General features: G+C 43.8%; 2 protein-coding genes across 4 annotated transcripts; one reads left to right on the top strand and one right to left on the bottom strand.

Moving 5' to 3' along the window:
• The first annotated feature begins 239 nt into the window (after positions 1-239).
• deaf1 (DEAF1 transcription factor) lies at positions 240-7865 on the top strand. 3 transcript variants are annotated; one of them, XM_029523637.1, is made up of 13 exons: positions 240-709; positions 1641-1738; positions 1941-2067; positions 2237-2386; positions 2890-3029; positions 3261-3326; positions 3580-3624; positions 3927-4050; positions 4182-4331; positions 5355-5656; positions 5846-5944; positions 6468-6557; positions 6809-7865. In XM_029523637.1, exons 1-13 carry the CDS (start codon positions 508-510, stop codon positions 6908-6910), a joined length of 1695 nt encoding a protein of 564 aa, XP_029379497.1. In that variant the 5' UTR covers positions 240-507; the 3' UTR covers positions 6911-7865. The 3 variants fall into 3 exon arrangements, with proteins under 3 accessions (XP_029379497.1, XP_029379496.1, XP_029379498.1); XM_029523636.1 differs by having other exon boundaries at positions 3556-3624; XM_029523638.1 differs by lacking the exon at positions 3580-3624.
• Positions 7866-9044: 1179 nt separating this feature from the next.
• On the bottom strand, positions 9045-16233 carry LOC115056633 (D(4) dopamine receptor-like). Its single transcript, XM_029523214.1, has 4 exons — positions 15985-16233; positions 14404-14516; positions 11489-12078; positions 9045-9378 (listed from the first exon to the last, which is right to left on the bottom strand). The coding sequence occupies exons 1-4, from the start codon at positions 16231-16233 to the stop codon at positions 9173-9175; spliced, it is 1158 nt and encodes a 385-aa protein (XP_029379074.1). The 3' UTR covers positions 9045-9172.
• Between the last annotated feature and the right edge of the window lie 1588 nt (positions 16234-17821).

The raw sequence follows: 17821 nt of genomic DNA, 5'->3' as shown, positions 1-17821 counted from the left end.
ACATGAAAGAAAAACATTAAACAGCCATAAATGGGGACAGATAAATAAATAACAGATTCAGTAAAAGTGAAACATGTTTATAAATTATGAGCACATAAACAAGGCTTATTTACAGAATTGATTAAAATAATAAAAAGATGTGTTTGTCGCTTTGAAGTGAAGTTGTCTATTCTTTTGGCCGCTGCGTGGCTTCGGGCGGACTCGTGTGTTTCCGGATTGGTCCGCTGCATCTCTTCGGCTTTTTGCAGAAAACAAACCTCCGGGCGGCCTTCCTCTGCCGGCCTCAGTCCTCCCGCTCCTCTGATTTTTAGTTTTACTTTTAATTATTATTTTTCTTAATTTTGTCGTCGATTTCGGAGGATTTATCGGGTTTCTCTGTGCCGCCGTCTGTCACCGCAGCTTGCCGGCCCGGTTCGTGGCGGGCTCGGCTCCGCTCGGACGCCGCTCTCCCGCCGCTGCTGCTCGGTCGCATTCGGCTCTTGTCGTAGTTCGGCGGCGGAGAAGGGGATGGACGAAGCGGACTCGGCGACGAAGGCGCTCGGGCTGGATGAACCGCCCATCGACGGGCCGCCGGTGGAGGGAGTGGGCTCGGATACCGAGTCGGAGGCCGAAGTCGCCACGATGGCGGTGATGGCGGAACCGGAAAACATCGACATGGGAGCCGAGTCGCTGCCGAACGGAGACGAGGCCGAGGCGGCGGCGTTTGCAGGTGAGGCCGCCGAAATACGAAATGACGAGAGAGTTATTCCGGAAAAACGGGAAAAAATGAGAAATTATCAGATTCTGAGGAAAAATAAACACTAAAAAAGGTTCTCACACAGAAATCTGCTCATCTTTTTTTAACAAGCAGCTTCGTGTTTTTTGTACGATCCGCCGCCAAACTTCATTCAATTTTTCCCCAATTTAACATTTGAGCTCCAACAACTGGCTTCAACTTCTATCTATTTCTCACTGAGCTCAAATCATCTTTAACTCATCCATTACTCACAAATTCGGCAGAATAAATAATACGTTGGTGTGAAAATATGTGTTTTGTTTTATTTGTCCTTTTCTGATTTGGTGAAGCGATGTGGTATAACACGATAACATCACAACATAACCCAAACCCTGCTGTGGCAGAAAACTACTGATAGCTTCTTGTTTTATATTTACAGGAAAAAACTATGCAACATTCAAAGATAAAAATATAATGCAAAAAAAGTAAATATATTTGCTTGCAATGATAGTTAAAACAATAAACTCAAGTTAAAGGAGGACCAAGACTGCAGGTAAACAAACAAACAAACAAAAAAAAACAAACAAACAAACCTCAATATAGATATTGTTTTTATGATCTAAGCATAAAACTGGTACTCAGGGTTGAAAATGATTATTTAAATAAGTAAAATAAAATTCAACATTTTACAGTTGGTTTAAAGAAATCAAAATAATAAGAATTTACAACATAAAACATCATCATCAGGATTCTCCCAGAGCGATGTCTGAAATGTCAGCCATGCAGTAAAAAAACAGATTGTTAATAGTGTTGAACTTATGGCACACATGATGAATTGGCAGGTTGTTTTATTTTTTAATGACAGGTGTATTCTATCAGCAGGGACTGTGATAATGAAATGTTTGACAGTCTTGTTGTTGGTCAGAGGTGACGGCGGTGACGGTGGGGGACGTTCAGGCTGCAGAGGACAACGTTTTCACCACAACTGTCGCCACGTCGGGGAGCCTCCCTGAACACGTCCTGGTAGATCAACACACACACACCACTGCGTGTGATTACTCTGCCTGTGTCTCTGCTCTCTGAGTAGATCAGCTTCAGAGAGAAATTGACATGAATGGACACATTAGTCTTTTTTTATCCTGAAATAAAACCTCAACCTTTAACATCAATCTCTGCTGCTCCCCCATACTACATCTTTTGTGTTTACTTTGTGTGTCTGTTGCAGAGTGGCAGGACGACCCTCCAGCTGGGGGAAGGTCTGAGTACCCAGAAGGCGACTTTGATTGTGGTTCACACTGATGGCAGTATCGTTGAGGCAACTGGCCTCAAGTCTGCCACGGCCATCGCACCAGGTGTGTTTGTGTGTGTTACGTCACTGAGAACGTGCTGCTGTTTCTTGAGGCGTCCATGTTGAACCAAGTTGTACAGCAAATCTAAAAACCTTAACTTGAAGGACAGTGTCATGCATCGCCCTCCCTGAGGCTGATCTGTGTTTGTTTCTTCCTCCTGTCCGTCCCTCAGGAACACAGACCACACCCACCCCACTTACCCCACCCCAGGACAAAGACTCCTGTTCCAAGTACAACTGGGACCCCTCAGTCTACAACAATGAGCTGCCGGTCCGCTGCAGGAACACCAGTGGAGTCCTCTACAAGAACCGACTGGGATCAGGTGATCAGCACTGAGTGCTGGATAAAACTGGCTTTTCCATGACTGAGACTTTTGTGCATTCAAAGACACCTGGTCACTGCTCAACCTCTGCTCAACCTCTGCTCAACCGCTGTATCTTACAATGATGAATAGATTTCTGAGTGGGGTCAAATCTGCTCTCAACTCGTAGTTATTGTAGCCGCAGATGGCCTGCGAGTTATTTCTTTACTGTCTACATGTCTTTGCTCTGAAGTGCCCCTGAGAAACAGATCTGGATAAACCTGGTCCTGGTCCTATTGGCTTTCAAAGTTCACCTCAGTCTGAGGCTCCAAATTCCTCCATGAAGTTCCCTCTTGACTGATTATAATACACTTCTTTGTTTTTAGTAATTTCCACCTGAATTATATGTGACGCAGCCATGTTTCTGATGTTTCTCTGATGCTTCACCAGAGTTATTCAAACCTCTATTTCCAGGCTGATTTGTCCCACCATTGCCTGCACTAACAGCATTGTGTTGTGTTCAGGGGGTAAAGGTCGTTGCATCAAACACAATCAGCAGTGGTTCACGCCCACTGAATTTGAAGGTCTGGCCGGAAGAGCGAGCAGCAAAGACTGGAAGAGGAGCATCCGGTATGCTGGGAGACCTCTGCTCTGCCTCATACAGGTACCGAGACGGCGACTACTCCGTCGTAATACACTGCACCATTGCATTAGTCCTGAACTGATCATTTACTGATGCTCTGAACACACTCTTACACCATAAAATGAATTATCTTGAATCTTGAAAACCATATGATGCACGTTTAAAGTTTTTAATACAGATCAGCTGATTCTGAACAGAAAGCTGGAGATGAATTAGTCTGCACTTTAACTGTGTGTGTGTGTGTGTCTACAGGAGCGTATCCTGAACCCCCACGCCGCCTCCTGTACCTGTGCAGCCTGCTGTGACGACCTGACAGCGGTGAGTCAGTGCAGATCAGATTGTAAGGCATCATCTGTTGGACTGACCAAACCAACTATGGACTGAGCCCTCTTTTATGATGACTGGGTGTTTTGGGTATTTGGTCCCAGTCAAATCTGGCCACATGCTCTCTGGTCCTAGTTCCTTTGATGAAACTGAATCTGTTTGTGTAAAACAAAGGAGGAGAACACTTTAAGATATAAACATGGATCTTATCTTGGTTCAGCAGATCTCAGTCTCTCTCTCTCTCCAGTGTCCAAAGGATGGAGAATCTCTGGCAGCAGAAAACATCAGTATGGTAAACATTAGTCTTTTTTTTTTTTGGTGTGGTCTCAAATATATTATATGTTTTGTGTGGGTTTTTTTTTTTTTTTTTTTTTTTTTTTTATTTTTTTTTTAGAAACTGATACTATAGAATTGAATGAAATGATTTTTTTCTCTGATTCTTTCCAATTTAAATGATGTTTCCTCCAGTTTGTGATTTTTTATTTATTTATTTATTTATTTATTTTTTTGGATCAACTGTTTTGGAGTAGAAACAGGTTCATCTTTGAGTTGTTGGACGTTAGTTTCATTAGTCTTTGTGTTTCTATGACTCAGACTGGTCCAGTTCGCCTCTTTGTCCCATACAAGAGGCGAAAGAAGGACACAGACCCTCCGCTCGTCCTCCCTAAAAAGGAACTTCCTGCCACCAAAAACATCACGCTAACGCCTGGCACCACATGTACGTCAGGAGGGAAAATGTCTGCCTAATTTTATTGTCTTGACCTTTGACCTTAAAATTGTAGTCGCATTACTGTCCATCATCAGCAAAACATTTTGACGAAGTCTGACATGTCTGTCCTTCACCAACAGTCACCGTTTCATCGCCGGGACAGTTCACCTCCGCTGGAGCCTTGACCTTCGACCGCACGCCATCAGGTGATGCCACAACTACCGCTGCAGCAGCCGCTGCTATCATCTCAGAGGGCTCATCACAGAGCGAGGTGTTTGCCAGCACCGCAGGTACTTATTCTGACCAGCGTCCATATCTGTTGGACATCAAGATAATCAAGTGACCAGTTTACCAGAAAATTAATCAGAAACTATGATTAATGATTGACACAGTAGTCCCCTAAATGGAGCATCATTAAAAAAAAAAACATAGTGTTGTGTTGAAGACTGCAAACTAGAGACCATAAACTGATGAGAAAAGCATGACATCGCCCCCTGATGGTCATCAGATGGAATGAAGGCTAAAGGCTCTTCAGTGTTGGAATCACCGCCCCTCTCTAAAACAGCATGTTAGCAGCACAGCTGAGAGTTTTAACTGTATCCAGCTCCATGTTCCCTCCTGCTGAAGGACTGGTGAAGGGGTTTCCCACAGACCCCTGCGTCATTGCCAGTCTGGGGCTGATCTATCATCCCATCAGGCTTTCTGATTGGACGTTGCATCGCTGTAATGAGCTCTCAGGAGAGTGCGGTTCTGTGGCTGAATAATGAGGCGCCACCACCACTCGCTGTCCCAATTTAACCATCCGAAGATAAACGTCCTCTTTCAAGGACTAATCAGGGATCTTCCCATATCTCCTCTCTCTACTGCTCTAACTGGCAGATATGAGCAACCAAATCTGATTCAATAATGTTTTATGATAATTAATATTGATTAGTGTGACTAAGAGAACCTCCATTTACCTGCCAGAACACACAGAAGTTCCCCAGGAACTCAGTCAGAGATGGATGTCCAGTTATTTTTGAACCGTTCTTATCTCAGTGGAGCTGCAAGCTGGCAGAGGAAAAAAAAAAAAAAAAAGATAGATGTTATATGCTGTATGTGGGTCAGGAGAGAATATATGGGGGAGGCACACTGAGCTGGATCTGCTCGGACCACCTGTTCCTCTTTGATTCTTTGAGCCTCACTTGTATGTTGAAGCGATGAAAGTGTAGGAGTGATGTAAACATTGGAAACTATCACAGCAGGCGTCCATTCACATCGTCCCCTCAGCAGCATGCCAGAATAAAACCCTCCTCCTCTTCTTCTCCTTTCAGTGTTGACAGCGTTGCCCGCCTTGGCTGTGACTCCTCAGCCTGTTCAGGCCAAGTTGGCGGTGACAACAACGGCAGCGGCAGCAGCATCTCCGTCAGTGGAGCTGGTGAGCGGGCTGGAGGTGGAGCCTGTGGGGGGGGCAGGGCCGGCGGTGAGCGAAGGGCAGAAAAACACCTGGCTGTACCTGGAGGAGATGGCCAACACGCTGCTGAGCAACGTCCAGCAGCTAAAGGCTTTGATCGAACAGGCAAAACACTCGGGAGGGGATGTGCCAGGGTTCAAAGGTCAGGGGGGGAGGAAGGAGGTGAGAATACACACAATCTGAGATTTATTTCAGCAGCATTAACCAGGAAGTTAAATGACTGCACAGGATTATAGCAAATAATAAAACATACACAGGTACTTCACTTTACATAACCAAACATAAAAACATGAATGAAGAAATCAAACATGTTGTTTTGCTCTGTGTGTGTGTGTGTGTCTGTGTCTTCAGTGTGGTTTCAGCCAGTCGTTTCAGAACCAGATTTCCTTTCAGCAGCCAGACGACTCTGAGGCCAAGAGGAGCTCTGACATTACTGAGATCATCATCAACGTAAAACACACATACTTATTAAAATCTTTAAAAAATAGCAGCCTCCTTCATGCTCCAGTTCTATTAGACCTTTCTAAACTGACAGAGGATAAGTAATTGTGTTTGATTTAATAAAATAAACATCAAACAACAGATGGTGCATAATAAAAAGGTAAACAACTGAATAAATACTTGATCAAATATCAAATGAAGATCAGTAAAGATAACACAAAAAGAGAAGCACACCCCTGACAGTACCTTTCCACTGAGGCTTTTGTAGAAAAAACACACCTGACCCACTTTATTTCACCGCCCTATATCCTGCAGGTGTTCCTCTCATATGGAGCTACTTTAAACTGCAGTAAAATGTCCGGAGCGACCGATTATTACACTATCTGACTGACGCTGATGTATTAATGCTTTAGCAGCGTCGGTAGGGTCACCAGATAAATGAGAGGGATTGAGAAGATTATTGAGAAATTCAGCCATTTCTTAGTTTTATTCTGTAATTTAAACTTTGTGTCTTCCTGCGTCACCTCTGCAGCAGATGTGTGTGAACTGTGGCCGCGTGGCGATGAGCGAGTGTACGGGTTGTCACAAAGTCAACTACTGCTCCACATTCTGCCAGAGGAAGGTAAGACTCACCTGAATGACCCTTTGCTGTATTTTATAAACTTACATATGTAAAGGCACATCATCATGCACTTATAATTAAAGTAGGTCTCAGTTACAACAATCTCTTTTACTAACCTCATTGGAAAAACGTTTCTCTCTTCTGACTTCATGACTTCCTGAAACTCCTTTTTGACAGAATGAACACGCGCATGAATATAAATGTTACAAATCTATGAAATGCCTCAGGGATCAGTTTGTTTTTCTTTGCAGGACTGGAAGGATCATCAGCACACCTGCTGTCAGTCAGCAGGGGGTGTGGCCATCCAGGAGGAGGAGCCAATCACAGCTATGGACATGGACAAAGTGAAATGAAGGTGTCACAGGTCATTCATGTGTCAAAATCGTCATGAGCTGCTGCAGACAGGAAGTCCTTCAGAGACTTTGAAGAGGAAGGTAATCCACTTACTGTCGCCTTACTGAAGCTTTTATTTTGAAAGTTTCCCCTCAGACCTCCATGAGCAGAAGTCTGAGCTCAAAGCCTGTTGGACGTAAAACTGGAAGTTTTCCCATTGACTTCAATACAGTCAGCTTCTGGAAGGAAAAAACTGTCACACTGAACTGCACGTGAACAGAATGTCGACAGAATTAATAACTGTGAAGTGTTGAAATCAGATTCTAAAACATTCAGTTCACGCCTGATGCCTTCACCTTTCCTCATTATGTAAATTAAATATTTTATCTGTCGTCATTTTTTACTTCTCCCTCTCTGACACTTGTCTCTTTGTTGAGACGTTATCTTGCTGCCATTTTACCTCTCGATAAGCAGATTCAATTCTCCAGGAAAGTCCTGGTTAAATAAAGGCCAAACACATCAATAAAACAAAATATTATTGAATAAAACTCCACCCCATCTCAGCCGGTACAGTGATGTGAATTGTTTGTCTTTTCCAAATGTTATCATGGTATTTTTTGTTTGTCCATTATCGTGATTCATGTTTCAAACTGTCAGATTTTAAAGGTTTTTCTCCCTTTAAATAATGTTTGTGTTTCTGTTTTTTTAAATGGGAACATTTAGTATTATCTCTCAGGACTTCAGGTCTTTGTAGTTTTTTGCTTTTTTTTAATGCTGACTTAACAAAAAGCCGCTGCAGCATCCAAAGCTGCCAGTATTAAATTTCAAGGTGTCCCAGAAACCAGAGCAGCTGTTTAATTAGAAACGAGCTAAAATCAACATAGCTGCATCTTCTGTAGTCCAGTTTGGAAGTTCAAGTGTACATTATATTAATTATACTGGTGGTTAAACAGCCTAATTTCGACTCATTTTTTATTTTTCACAGAAAATAAAATTTTTTAGCTTTCTAGATATCCCTTTTTTTCAGCTGAAATAATGTTTGATATTATTTACTTAGAGTCCTGTTTCTATCAGACCTTATTTCCGTAGCATTCAGAGCCCACTTGTCTTGATTCATAACATTTAATTTATTTATAAAGTGAAAGATTTCATGTGGTATTTTATTTTTACCCGATGACGCTCAGAGAGAAAATGTAGCATCGCTTCTCCTGCAGGTTTTTGTCCAAACCTGAACCCTTTGCTGATTTCTAAGTCAGCACTCAGATGATCCGTCAGAGCGACTCCTGATGAGTCACCTCAGACATGATGACATTTGATTGTGCTGTATCTCTCTGACAGTGAAGCGAACCCCTCTGAGGACCAGACGTGTCCTCCGTTAACATCCAGGTCACCTGATCTGTGAACACTGGAAACTACTGAGCTTTCACTCGTTTGAGTTTGATGAAATCTGTTGAGGGGCTTTTAAAGCCTTGTGTCTTCAGCTGGCTTTGTGCAGGCTCAGATCCAGCAGGGATCCGAGCACTCAATAATATAATGAGCAGTTCTGACAAAGTTGAAAGAGCTGCTGAAAAACCCACAGATTTTTATTTGGTTTGACCCTCAATTTAAAGTCTGTTGATCCTCACAGACTGTCGATAGCAACAAACTTTCGAAGCCTTATTTCACACAGTGGCCACCTCAGGGTTGATTCAGCTCGCCAACAACACTGGAGATGAGATGGTGTCGTGAGCAGTTGATGCTATAATCTGATAATCTCATCCTGAGCAATCCAGCAGGATTATTCCTCTCAAAATGTCTCAGACTCGTTCGTGCGCACTAAATTATCGTCTACTGCAAGAGATAATTTTTAATCTTATTTATAAAAATCAGAGCTTTAAATGAAACCATATAAAAACCTTAACTGACCTTGAGTGTCATTAAGGATGACTCCTGGTTGTTAAATAATTTCTGAAAACATCACCAGCCGCATAACCTGAACTTCCGTTTAAATTTTTATTCTGAAAAGATGGATTTCCACATATAAAATCAATTCTTATTGATAATGTGACGTAGTTGTGTTGCAGACCCTACAAACAGTTTGTTCCTCAGGCTGAAGCTTCTTAAACGGGAACGTGAAGCTCAAACAAACTTTGCTGTGGTCAAATGTAAAAAAAAAAAAAAACCATAAAGACCTCACAGAGGAAAGAGACGATGGCGTCATTCACAGGCTAAAGACACTAAATTGAACCTCAGCAGCGACTATTGCAGCTGTTGTGCGTTTTAAAGGCGTCCATGCAGCAGCTCTAGGAGCAGCAGCGATGCAGAAACTTTTTGAAGAAGTTCCTGAACTCTGTGTTGAAGACGGTGTAGATGACAGGATTCAGCGCGCTGTTGACGTAGCCGAGCCACGTCACCACGCTCATCAGGGCCGGGGGCACGTGGCAGTCCCGACAGCGAGCTCGCATCGTGTGGAGGACGAAGAACGGAGTCCAGCAGAACAGGAAGGCACCTGGAAGAAGGGAGGACTTTCAGTTCACCGGGATTTCCCCTAAAAGATGTTTAGCCCAGCTTAGCAACAACAGCAACAACAACAAAAACAAAAGTGACTTTTACTGTCCATTTGTTTTTGTGTTTTTTGGTGGGCCAGAAAACATATTCCATACTTAACATAAACCAAAAAACAAGCCGCCAACCTGTCTACCTAACCTACCTAACTAACCTCGCTCATCAGTCAAAGCTGGAATCTTCGACTTGCCGACCAATGTCCCAACCTGTGCTAAAAGGTTACCTACCTCAACCTACCAGTCAACTAACTGACCTAATCACACCTGCCTTCATACCAACCGACCAACATCTCGTCTTCATCTTCATCAACCCACCTACTGAGCATTACTTACCAAACGATCTACCCACCAATTAACTTTTCCACCATCCTGTTACCATAGAACATCGACAATCGACTGATTGATCGTTCGATCCGACTTCATTCTGGAGTTTCAGTGAGTTCGTCAACCTTACATCCCTCACAAACTCAACTATGTCCCAACTTTTATCCACCCAGTTTACCAACTCCGCTCGCTCTCTGCCATCCTACAAACCAATTAACTAACTCACCACTCAGTCAGATGAACTAACAAGATCAGAGCTTCAGTGTATTTACCAGCTTTGTCAACCGATCTACTGTAGGATCCTTCTTCAAGGCTTGAGTGACCTAAAACCTGCCAGCTTGCTATCGATGCACCAATTCACTCCTACCTACCTAACTACCTAACTACCCCTCACATCTACCAACACATCTAGCCTACCAAGCTCAGTGATAGTTTAGTGTAAATAGCGGGCAGCAGGTGGACAGTTGCTGGAATCCGTCACTTAAATCTTTAAAGAATTCTGCAGAAAACCGGATTGAGGAAATTTAAACGACCTTATTTCAGCTGATTGTATTTTAATATCAGAACAAACTGTTGAGTTTTTCCAGGTATTTATGGAGCACAAACGCAGGTCTTTATATTGTTAAGCCCTGCTCTCAGGCCACCACCTGAACTGCCAGAGAAGGTAATGAAGCCAGACATTCACGAGAATTACCTGCACTCTGAGAATCGTGTCTGATCGAGACTTGCGTAATAATTGGATTTCAGATTAAGGACCTGTAGGATTAGCTGCTGTGTGCTAAAGGGAAGCACTTCTACGCATTAGGACCGACACTGGCAGCTATTCATAGGCCAACCTTTTCTAACTGATGTGTTAGTGCGTGTGAGCAGACATCAGAGATGGAGGTGAGGCGTTCAGGTACCCACAGTCACCGTTCACACCGCCTAAACATCTGAGTGGATGGATTCACATTTTTCCTTCAACTCTACAGCAATTCATTTGAAAGTTTGTGAATTATCACACACATGCATGCTTGTTCTTTTTAAGTAACAGTAATAAGAATTAAGATTTAAAACTCAGGCTCTTGGATTCACCGAAATGATTCAGGGACTGATATCGTTCAGACTCAGACTCCCTGTTGCATCAGGGAGTCCTAAAAAGTGCTAGTTCAAATTTTAAAATGGGGGCACATTTCAAATACATTTCCTAACGTGCAGCAGGTTTGTGGTCTAAATCGATCGATCAATAAATCAGCCATCGGGCTGGCAGCCAATTGGATGGTTGGAGCTTCACGATTGAAATACTCACGTCTGCTATCAGCAGTTCAATACTCTTTTTCCATTCTTTTATACTTTTTGTCCAAAGCTGCGTTTCTATTTTTGCCAACATTGTTGAGGTTTCGGTTGTGCCATTAAAATGTGTGTGTGCAGCGTTAATCTGACTCTACACCTGCTGGGCTTCCATTATGTCTAGGACTCTGCTTTCCTCTGTGGACGGCAGATCGTGCAGGAATAGGGGTGTTACTGACTACTCTGGACAAAACGTCTCATACAACAAGAGCTGCTGCAGTTTTGAACCTTTGAAACAGTTTCGTTCTCCATAAATCTTCACTCTTCACAGGCCCTGGTCTCTGCTTGCTGTCTGACAGTGAAATAGTTCTTTGGACGCCTTTAAATTCCGGGACCATCCTTCTGTGGTAGATTATCAAACAGCACCATTGTTTCTGAACATCAAACAGGAAGTGGACTCACCCACAACAACAGGAAGCACCTTCATGGCCTTCCTCTCCCGACTGTTGATCTTTGCCCTCTTCCTTCTGTGAGGATCGGGGTTGTACCTGATCTCTGCGAAGCTCACCGTCCGAATGGGGCCATCTTTGTACTCTGACGAGGTGAAGGGCCGGTCTGTGGACGGGAAGGTGGACGGTTCGTCTGGAGTGTCCGTCGGTTCCCGCTCTATGATGGGGGGCAGCGGTGGTGGCAGCGATGCCAGCGGCGGCAGCGAGGCGGCGGCCTCCTGCAGCTTGCGGCAGGCCTGGATGCTGCTCCTCAGCTTGGCTTTGCGCGCTTCCTCCCAGCGCCGCAGGCCGCGAAACATGCCGCAGTACAGCAGCAGCATAATGGGACAGGGGATGAAGAAGGAGCACACCGACGAGTACAGCACGTAGTCGTCGTTCTCCAGCTTGCACTCGCCGGGGTCACGATCGGGAACATTGTTGATACCAAACATGACGGGCGAGGCCACGGCCAACGCCAGAATCCAGGTGGCCGACAGCAGCACCGTCTGCCGCATGTCCACGTGCTTCCTGTTATAGTTGAGAGGGATCGACACGGCGATGAACCTGCAACAAGTGAGAAACTTTAAAATCTTCAACCAGTGAACTGAGAGCAAAATGAATCCGGTCCCAACTTCTTTTCTTCCTCTGGCCTGTGTTCAGTGTAAATGTGAGATCTCGGTATTAAGTGCTGAAATTGAAGGAAACTTGACTTCTTCAGTTTCTCCTGGTTGTCACCTCATATTAGAGGAGAAACAAGAACTCATTTTGATATTTTGTGCTATTTTAGTGATTCTTATGAAGTAGTTGAGAGCCTGTAAATATGATCAAGTTCACTCAGTTTACACTTAATAATGCTTTTCAATTAAACAATTTATGATCTGCTTCCACACACACAACCAAAACAGAACCTCTTGGCACCTCCACTAAAATAAGACATGACATAAATTGTGATCCAGTTCATTAAAATGTTGATACATGTTCATCTTACTTCAATAAACAATAACTTCTCAGCAAAATTCCTTCAGTCCATCTTCAAATAAGGACTTCAGTATGACAATAAAATTAAAATAAAGGCATCACTAAATGTTAAATCAAAGATTTGGGTAATCAGAATATTCTATTTGTCTTTTTTCATCAATATTCAAAATTTATTTGTTTTATTTATCTAAGCTAATATCATTTTTATAAAAACCTTTTCTACAGTCGAGGTTTTGTGGCAGACTGAATTTACCGCTCACCTATAAAGAAATATTCCATGATATATACATATTTTATATATATTTAAGTAATCGGTGCTGTTGTCTGTCGGATCACAGATGAGGCTCCACATGAGCTGCCCCTTTTCATGAGATCAAATATTCCTCTGAATGGAAAACTTTTATTCTTCAGTTTTTGTACTAACGTTTCATGTACTCACCAACCGTCCACCAAAAGCAAATAATTCTTTTCCTCCAAAGGACTGAGATCAGCAATAAAAGCTTTAGACTGACCTCTTTGACTTTCCAATGAGAGAGGTTAATAAAAGTCACTTTGTTCAGAGGCCCTGACTCTGGGCCCCTGTTTAATAATTCATCTACGTATGATAGCAACTCATCATTCAGTTTGCTCTTCTCGCCCACAAACCTGCAGAGACCAGAAGATTCCCCTCTCCAGCCTTCAACCAGCAGCAGGTGGACTCTCTGTAGACCTTCAGGACCTGCTTCCTGCTCGGACTGTTCAATAATTCAGACTCCGTCGTCCAGTTAAATCTCTAACTGCTTCAAAAAGCTTCAGATGATCGCCATCAGTCCGCGTTAGCTTCGGTGCCTCCATCAGTCTTGAATGTAATCATATTTTCTGGAGCCGGGACATCAGATTTGAGGAGCGGCCCGGGCTTTTTCAGCCCAGAGTGTCATCCCTCAACATCAGCCGGGAGTTGGGGTAATCTCATTGACTCAAACTAACGAGCGCAGAGCGAAGCCGGCGGTTCATCACCGCAGAGACGTGCCTCATTTAGGATTTTTCTTCTTTTGGAGATTTTACAGGAAACAGACAAAAGTTCATTGTCATATTTCTGCGTCAGTGAACTGCAGCGTGACCTCCTGATCCTGAAGTGCTTTAGCGAGGCGTCCTCTGTGTCCCTGACAGATGGACGTTTCTGGATGACCCTGATTAAAGCTCAGTAAGTTACAGCTGACCTTTGACCTCTGACCTCTGACCTCTTCCTCTGATATACCTGAACCCTCCTCTCATATTCCTGCAGGTGTTTCAGAGTTAGTTCGACTTGATCGGCAGTGAAATCATCTAATCTTCTCCTTACAGCGTCCGGTCCAGCTCGCTGGTTCAGACAGCAACAGATCAGACTGCCAGAAAATTTACCACAAATATCCACAAAGACCAGAAGATGAACCTCCTGTGTTCTATCTCCACATCCGCTGGACACAAAAGGATGTGTCACAGTGAAGCTTTGGTGAAAGTTTGGTGAGCCAGCTTTTTCTTTTTAAAACAGAAGGAACCAGATTTGGAGAAAAAGGTGGATCTGACCTGCTCTGTAATCTATTCTGATTGGGTGGTACACAGTAGCCCCGCCCCCTAACCCCTCCCCTCCTTCCTGCTCTGTTTCCCTCTAAATGGAGCTTCATTTAAAAAATGAACATCATGTTGTGTTGAAGACTGAGACCATAAACTCATCAGGAAAAGAGGAGGAGGGACATTTTCCCATAGACTTCATTATAATCTGTACAGAACTTGGTGTACCTGCCAACTCAGGGTGTGTTTGAACAAATACAAAAACTTTTCACGAGGAGAAAATCTCCATTCACACACGATACCTAAATTAAATGACTAATAACTTCAGTAACTTGTTGTGCCTCTTCTGTGTTGTGCGTTCTTGTTCAGGTGAGCACTGACCTGTCGATGCTGATGGCGCAGAGGTTAAAGATGGAGGCGGTGCAGAGCATCACGTCCATGGTCATCAGACCGTCACAGACGGTTGTGCCGAGGGTCCACGTGCCGTCCTGGAACTGAAACACACAACATTCAGTGCAGCAACACAATTTTACAGTGAATACAAGTTTCTGCAACACTGACAGGTGCAGTCATCACATCGAGTGTCAACTCTAACCAGGCAAACCAGGCACCAAAGTAACGCTCGCACACTGATTGGCCAACAATAACTATGACAACAACATGATTTATGATAACAAAGCACACTGACGCCATCGTGGTTTAACTGAGGCTGAAAACTGTCCTTTTGTTTTCATTTGTTAGTTTCTGTGATCAAAGAGACAGATGACAAAACGCACAGCGATGACAACAACACAAAATATGATGAACGGTCAAATGAACTGGTTATTGTGACTGAGGGGCCCCCGGCTGACCCGTGGCCCCTGGACGAGAGCCAGCCCTCAGAGGGAATGTACACATTTTTCTCAGCGAGACAAAGACAGAGTGATTTGTGTACGTCGAGTTACACGAAACTTAAATAACCAAAAACATGCGAATCACTAAGGGCAGAAAAATAAGAGTCAAAGGATTTCAAGTTAAAAACATTAAAGGTGCTTTGTGTTCGCTACTCAGTGATGTCACAAAAGGAGGCGGGGCTTCATCAGGAGGTTACCTGGAGTTCAGCTGACCCTTAAAGGGACAGTCACCTCTGAATTTTAAATATGAACACCAGAAACATCTAGAAATGAAATGAAATGATAAAAATATAAAGTCATAAAAATGTATGTGTATGTAAAATATAACAAATTTCCTCCACTTCCTGTTGTCCTTTAATATGTTTTTATCACCACAAACAGCTAAAAAACACAACAAATCTGGAAGTTTGTATTCATCCCCAGAGTGAAAACATCTTTTTTTTCCCCCTCAGCCTTCAGTGTCCTTGTTATTTCCATTAGTGTGTGTGTGTGTGTTGTTATTGTGTTGTGTTTTATGTTCTCCTAGTTGTGAGACCCGAAGTGAAATGAGCCGGACTGTAGTGGTCTGAACTGAGCTGAAAGAACAAAAGGTCACGGCCTTTAAGCAGCAGTGTGGCCTTTACCCAGCATCACTGAATCCCTTAATGTTTCTCCTTAATTTACCCATCCAGGTTGATAACAGTGTAATCAAGACGTGGTAATGGGATTTTAAAGGAATGGTGGAGGTAGAATTAATGGATTATGATACGTTCTAATCGGGTTTAATGTTTTAGATATGAAACCAATGAGGAGCAGGACAGTAATCCCTTAATTCAGACCTTACTTTTTCAGTTAGGTGTGCTGTGAATGAGAAAAACTGTCAAATCTACCAGTTAGTGTTAAATTAAGGAAATCTAAAACTGTGTGTATTATTTTACACACAGACCTTTAAACAGACAAATGTTTTTTTGTTTTTTTTTTAATAAAGGTGTTTTAAGGGGCTGCTAAGTTAAGGTAACTCTGGCCACTTTGCTGTGAATTGAGGCTTGATTAAGGTGATTCTAAGGGGATCTCCTCAGAGCCGACCCACCTCGGAGAAGACGAAGAGCGGCAGGACCAGAACCGCCAGCATCAGATCGGCCACGGCCAGGCTGACGATGAAGTAGTTGGTGGTGGTTTTGAGTGCCTTCTCGGTGAAGACGCTCAGACACACCAGCAGGTTCCCGCAGATGATCACCACGATGAGCAGGACTCCGAGCACCAGGGCCGGCAGGTTGTGGCCCCCGGCGGCCGGCTCCGGCGCCTCCGCCTCGGCCGCCCCGCTCAGGTTGGCCGCCATCTCCGCCGCGGCTCCTCCGGGCTCTCATGTAGACCCGGCCGGGTTCTGGTGCCCGGACCGGAGTCTCATCACGGTCTCATGGAGACTCGGCTCGGACTCCGCCGGCTGTCCTGTACCGGGTGGTGTACCGCTCCAGAGCGCGCCGGTGCGCACTTTACGCAAAAAAAAAAAAAAAACCACAAATCACTCCGCGTAAAACCAACAGACGGATCTGGATTTGTTTTTTGTTTTTTTTAGTGAAACACGTTAAAACATCAACTCGGACTAAAGAGGCTGATGAACACAAAGACCAAGTTCTCATCAGAAGTCCTCCATTCTCCGGTTCGCCCCTTCTCTGGAGTCCAGACCTGAGTCCGGACCTGAGTCCGGACCACCAGGACTCAGTTTTTCTGTCCGGTGGGGGGGCTTCAGAAGCGGAGGGTGTCCGGTCCGTTTACCTGCAGCTGCCTAAAGGCCAGCGGGGCCAAATGAGCCGATTAAAGCCGCTTAGCTGCTGCGCTTGGCGGTGTCCTTCAGTGAGCCTGAGCTCCGGCTGGAGACACAGTTGGTCCATCTGCCTGTCCGTGTGCTCGTGTGTGGGCGCGTGCGTGTGTGTGTGTGTGTGTGCAGAAGATATCCACAGCTTCAACGCTAAATGTCTCTTAATGTCCATTAAAGACAATAAAAAGATGATTACATTTAAATAACCTGTTATTAAACCCACAGCGGAGAAGCTCATAACAGTGAAATCTGAAATTTATAAGAAATGTTATTAATAAAGTTCTAAAAACAAAAAAACAGAATCACCTCTTATGTTATTAACAACTGATGAATTCACATCGGAAACACGAGGCCATGCAGAGAAATCATGAAATCCCTAAAACCTAAAGTCAACTCTGATTCATTCGATGACGAGGAGCCTGAAATTGAGCTTTTTGTTTTTTCTCAGGATTAATTTTTTCTTATTGACAGACATGAGGATCTTATTGGATTTCACTTTTAAAGAGAACTTCAGCTGTCACGTCAGTGGGACATTATTTTAATTGTTATTTATTATTGAACTTAATTTTCCTGAACATTTCTTTGGTTAATTCACTAAAATGAGTTTTGAACCAGTGTCAGACTCAGAAGAGAAGCCTGTCTGGTGGGACCTTTTTCCTTTTTCAGTGTTCAGGGGAGGACTGAAGGAGGAACTGTGACGGCTTTTATTTCGAAGGCATCAGAAAATTGTGATGAAATGGCCTTAAAAACGCTGCCGGGTCAGTGAACCATGTTTTATGAGTGTCATTTTGTCACTGTGCTGCCCTTCAGTTTACTGCAGGAGCCGACAGATGCTTCAACATCCTCCTCCTCCTCCTCCATCATCATCATCATCATCATCATCCTCCTCCTCCTCCTCATCATCATCCTCATCATCATCATCCTCCTCCTCCTCCTCCTCCTCCTCCTCCTCCTCCTCATCATCATCATCATCATCATCATCTCCTCTTCACCCTGACCTTCCTGCCTTTGGCTGAGGGCAGACGGAGCAGATCTTTTTTTTTAAATCAACGCTTTCTTCAATTTGTGAGCGTCACTTGTCTTTTTTCTTCCACCGCAGAGACTCACT

Source organism: Echeneis naucrates, chromosome 16, assembly GCF_900963305.1.
Source record: "Echeneis naucrates chromosome 16, fEcheNa1.1, whole genome shotgun sequence".
NCBI classification, from domain to species: Eukaryota; Metazoa; Chordata; class Actinopteri; order Carangiformes; family Echeneidae; genus Echeneis; species Echeneis naucrates.
This window is presented reverse-complemented; position numbering and strand designations above follow the sequence as displayed.

Bases quoted from the DNA above. Each gene is read 5' to 3' on its own strand.
- LOC115056633 (XM_029523214.1), bottom strand. From the start codon at position 16,233: ATGGCGGCCAACCTGAGCGGGGCGGCCGAGGCGGAGGCGCCGGAGCCG. The intron at 12,079-14,403 runs GTCAGTGCTCAC...CACTTGTTGCAG, and splicing joins TGCGCCATCAGCATCGACAG to GTTCATCGCCGTGTCGATCC. The intron at 9,379-11,488 runs GTGAGTCCACTT...CCCTTCTTCCAG, and splicing joins GGTGCTTCCTGTTGTTGTGG to GTGCCTTCCTGTTCTGCTGG.
- deaf1 (XM_029523636.1), top strand. From the start codon at position 508: ATGGACGAAGCGGACTCGGCGACGAAGGCGCTCGGGCTGGATGAACCG. The intron at 5,945-6,467 runs GTAAAACACACA...TCACCTCTGCAG, and splicing joins TTACTGAGATCATCATCAAC to CAGATGTGTGTGAACTGTGG. The intron at 6,558-6,808 runs GTAAGACTCACC...TTTTCTTTGCAG, and splicing joins CCACATTCTGCCAGAGGAAG to GACTGGAAGGATCATCAGCA.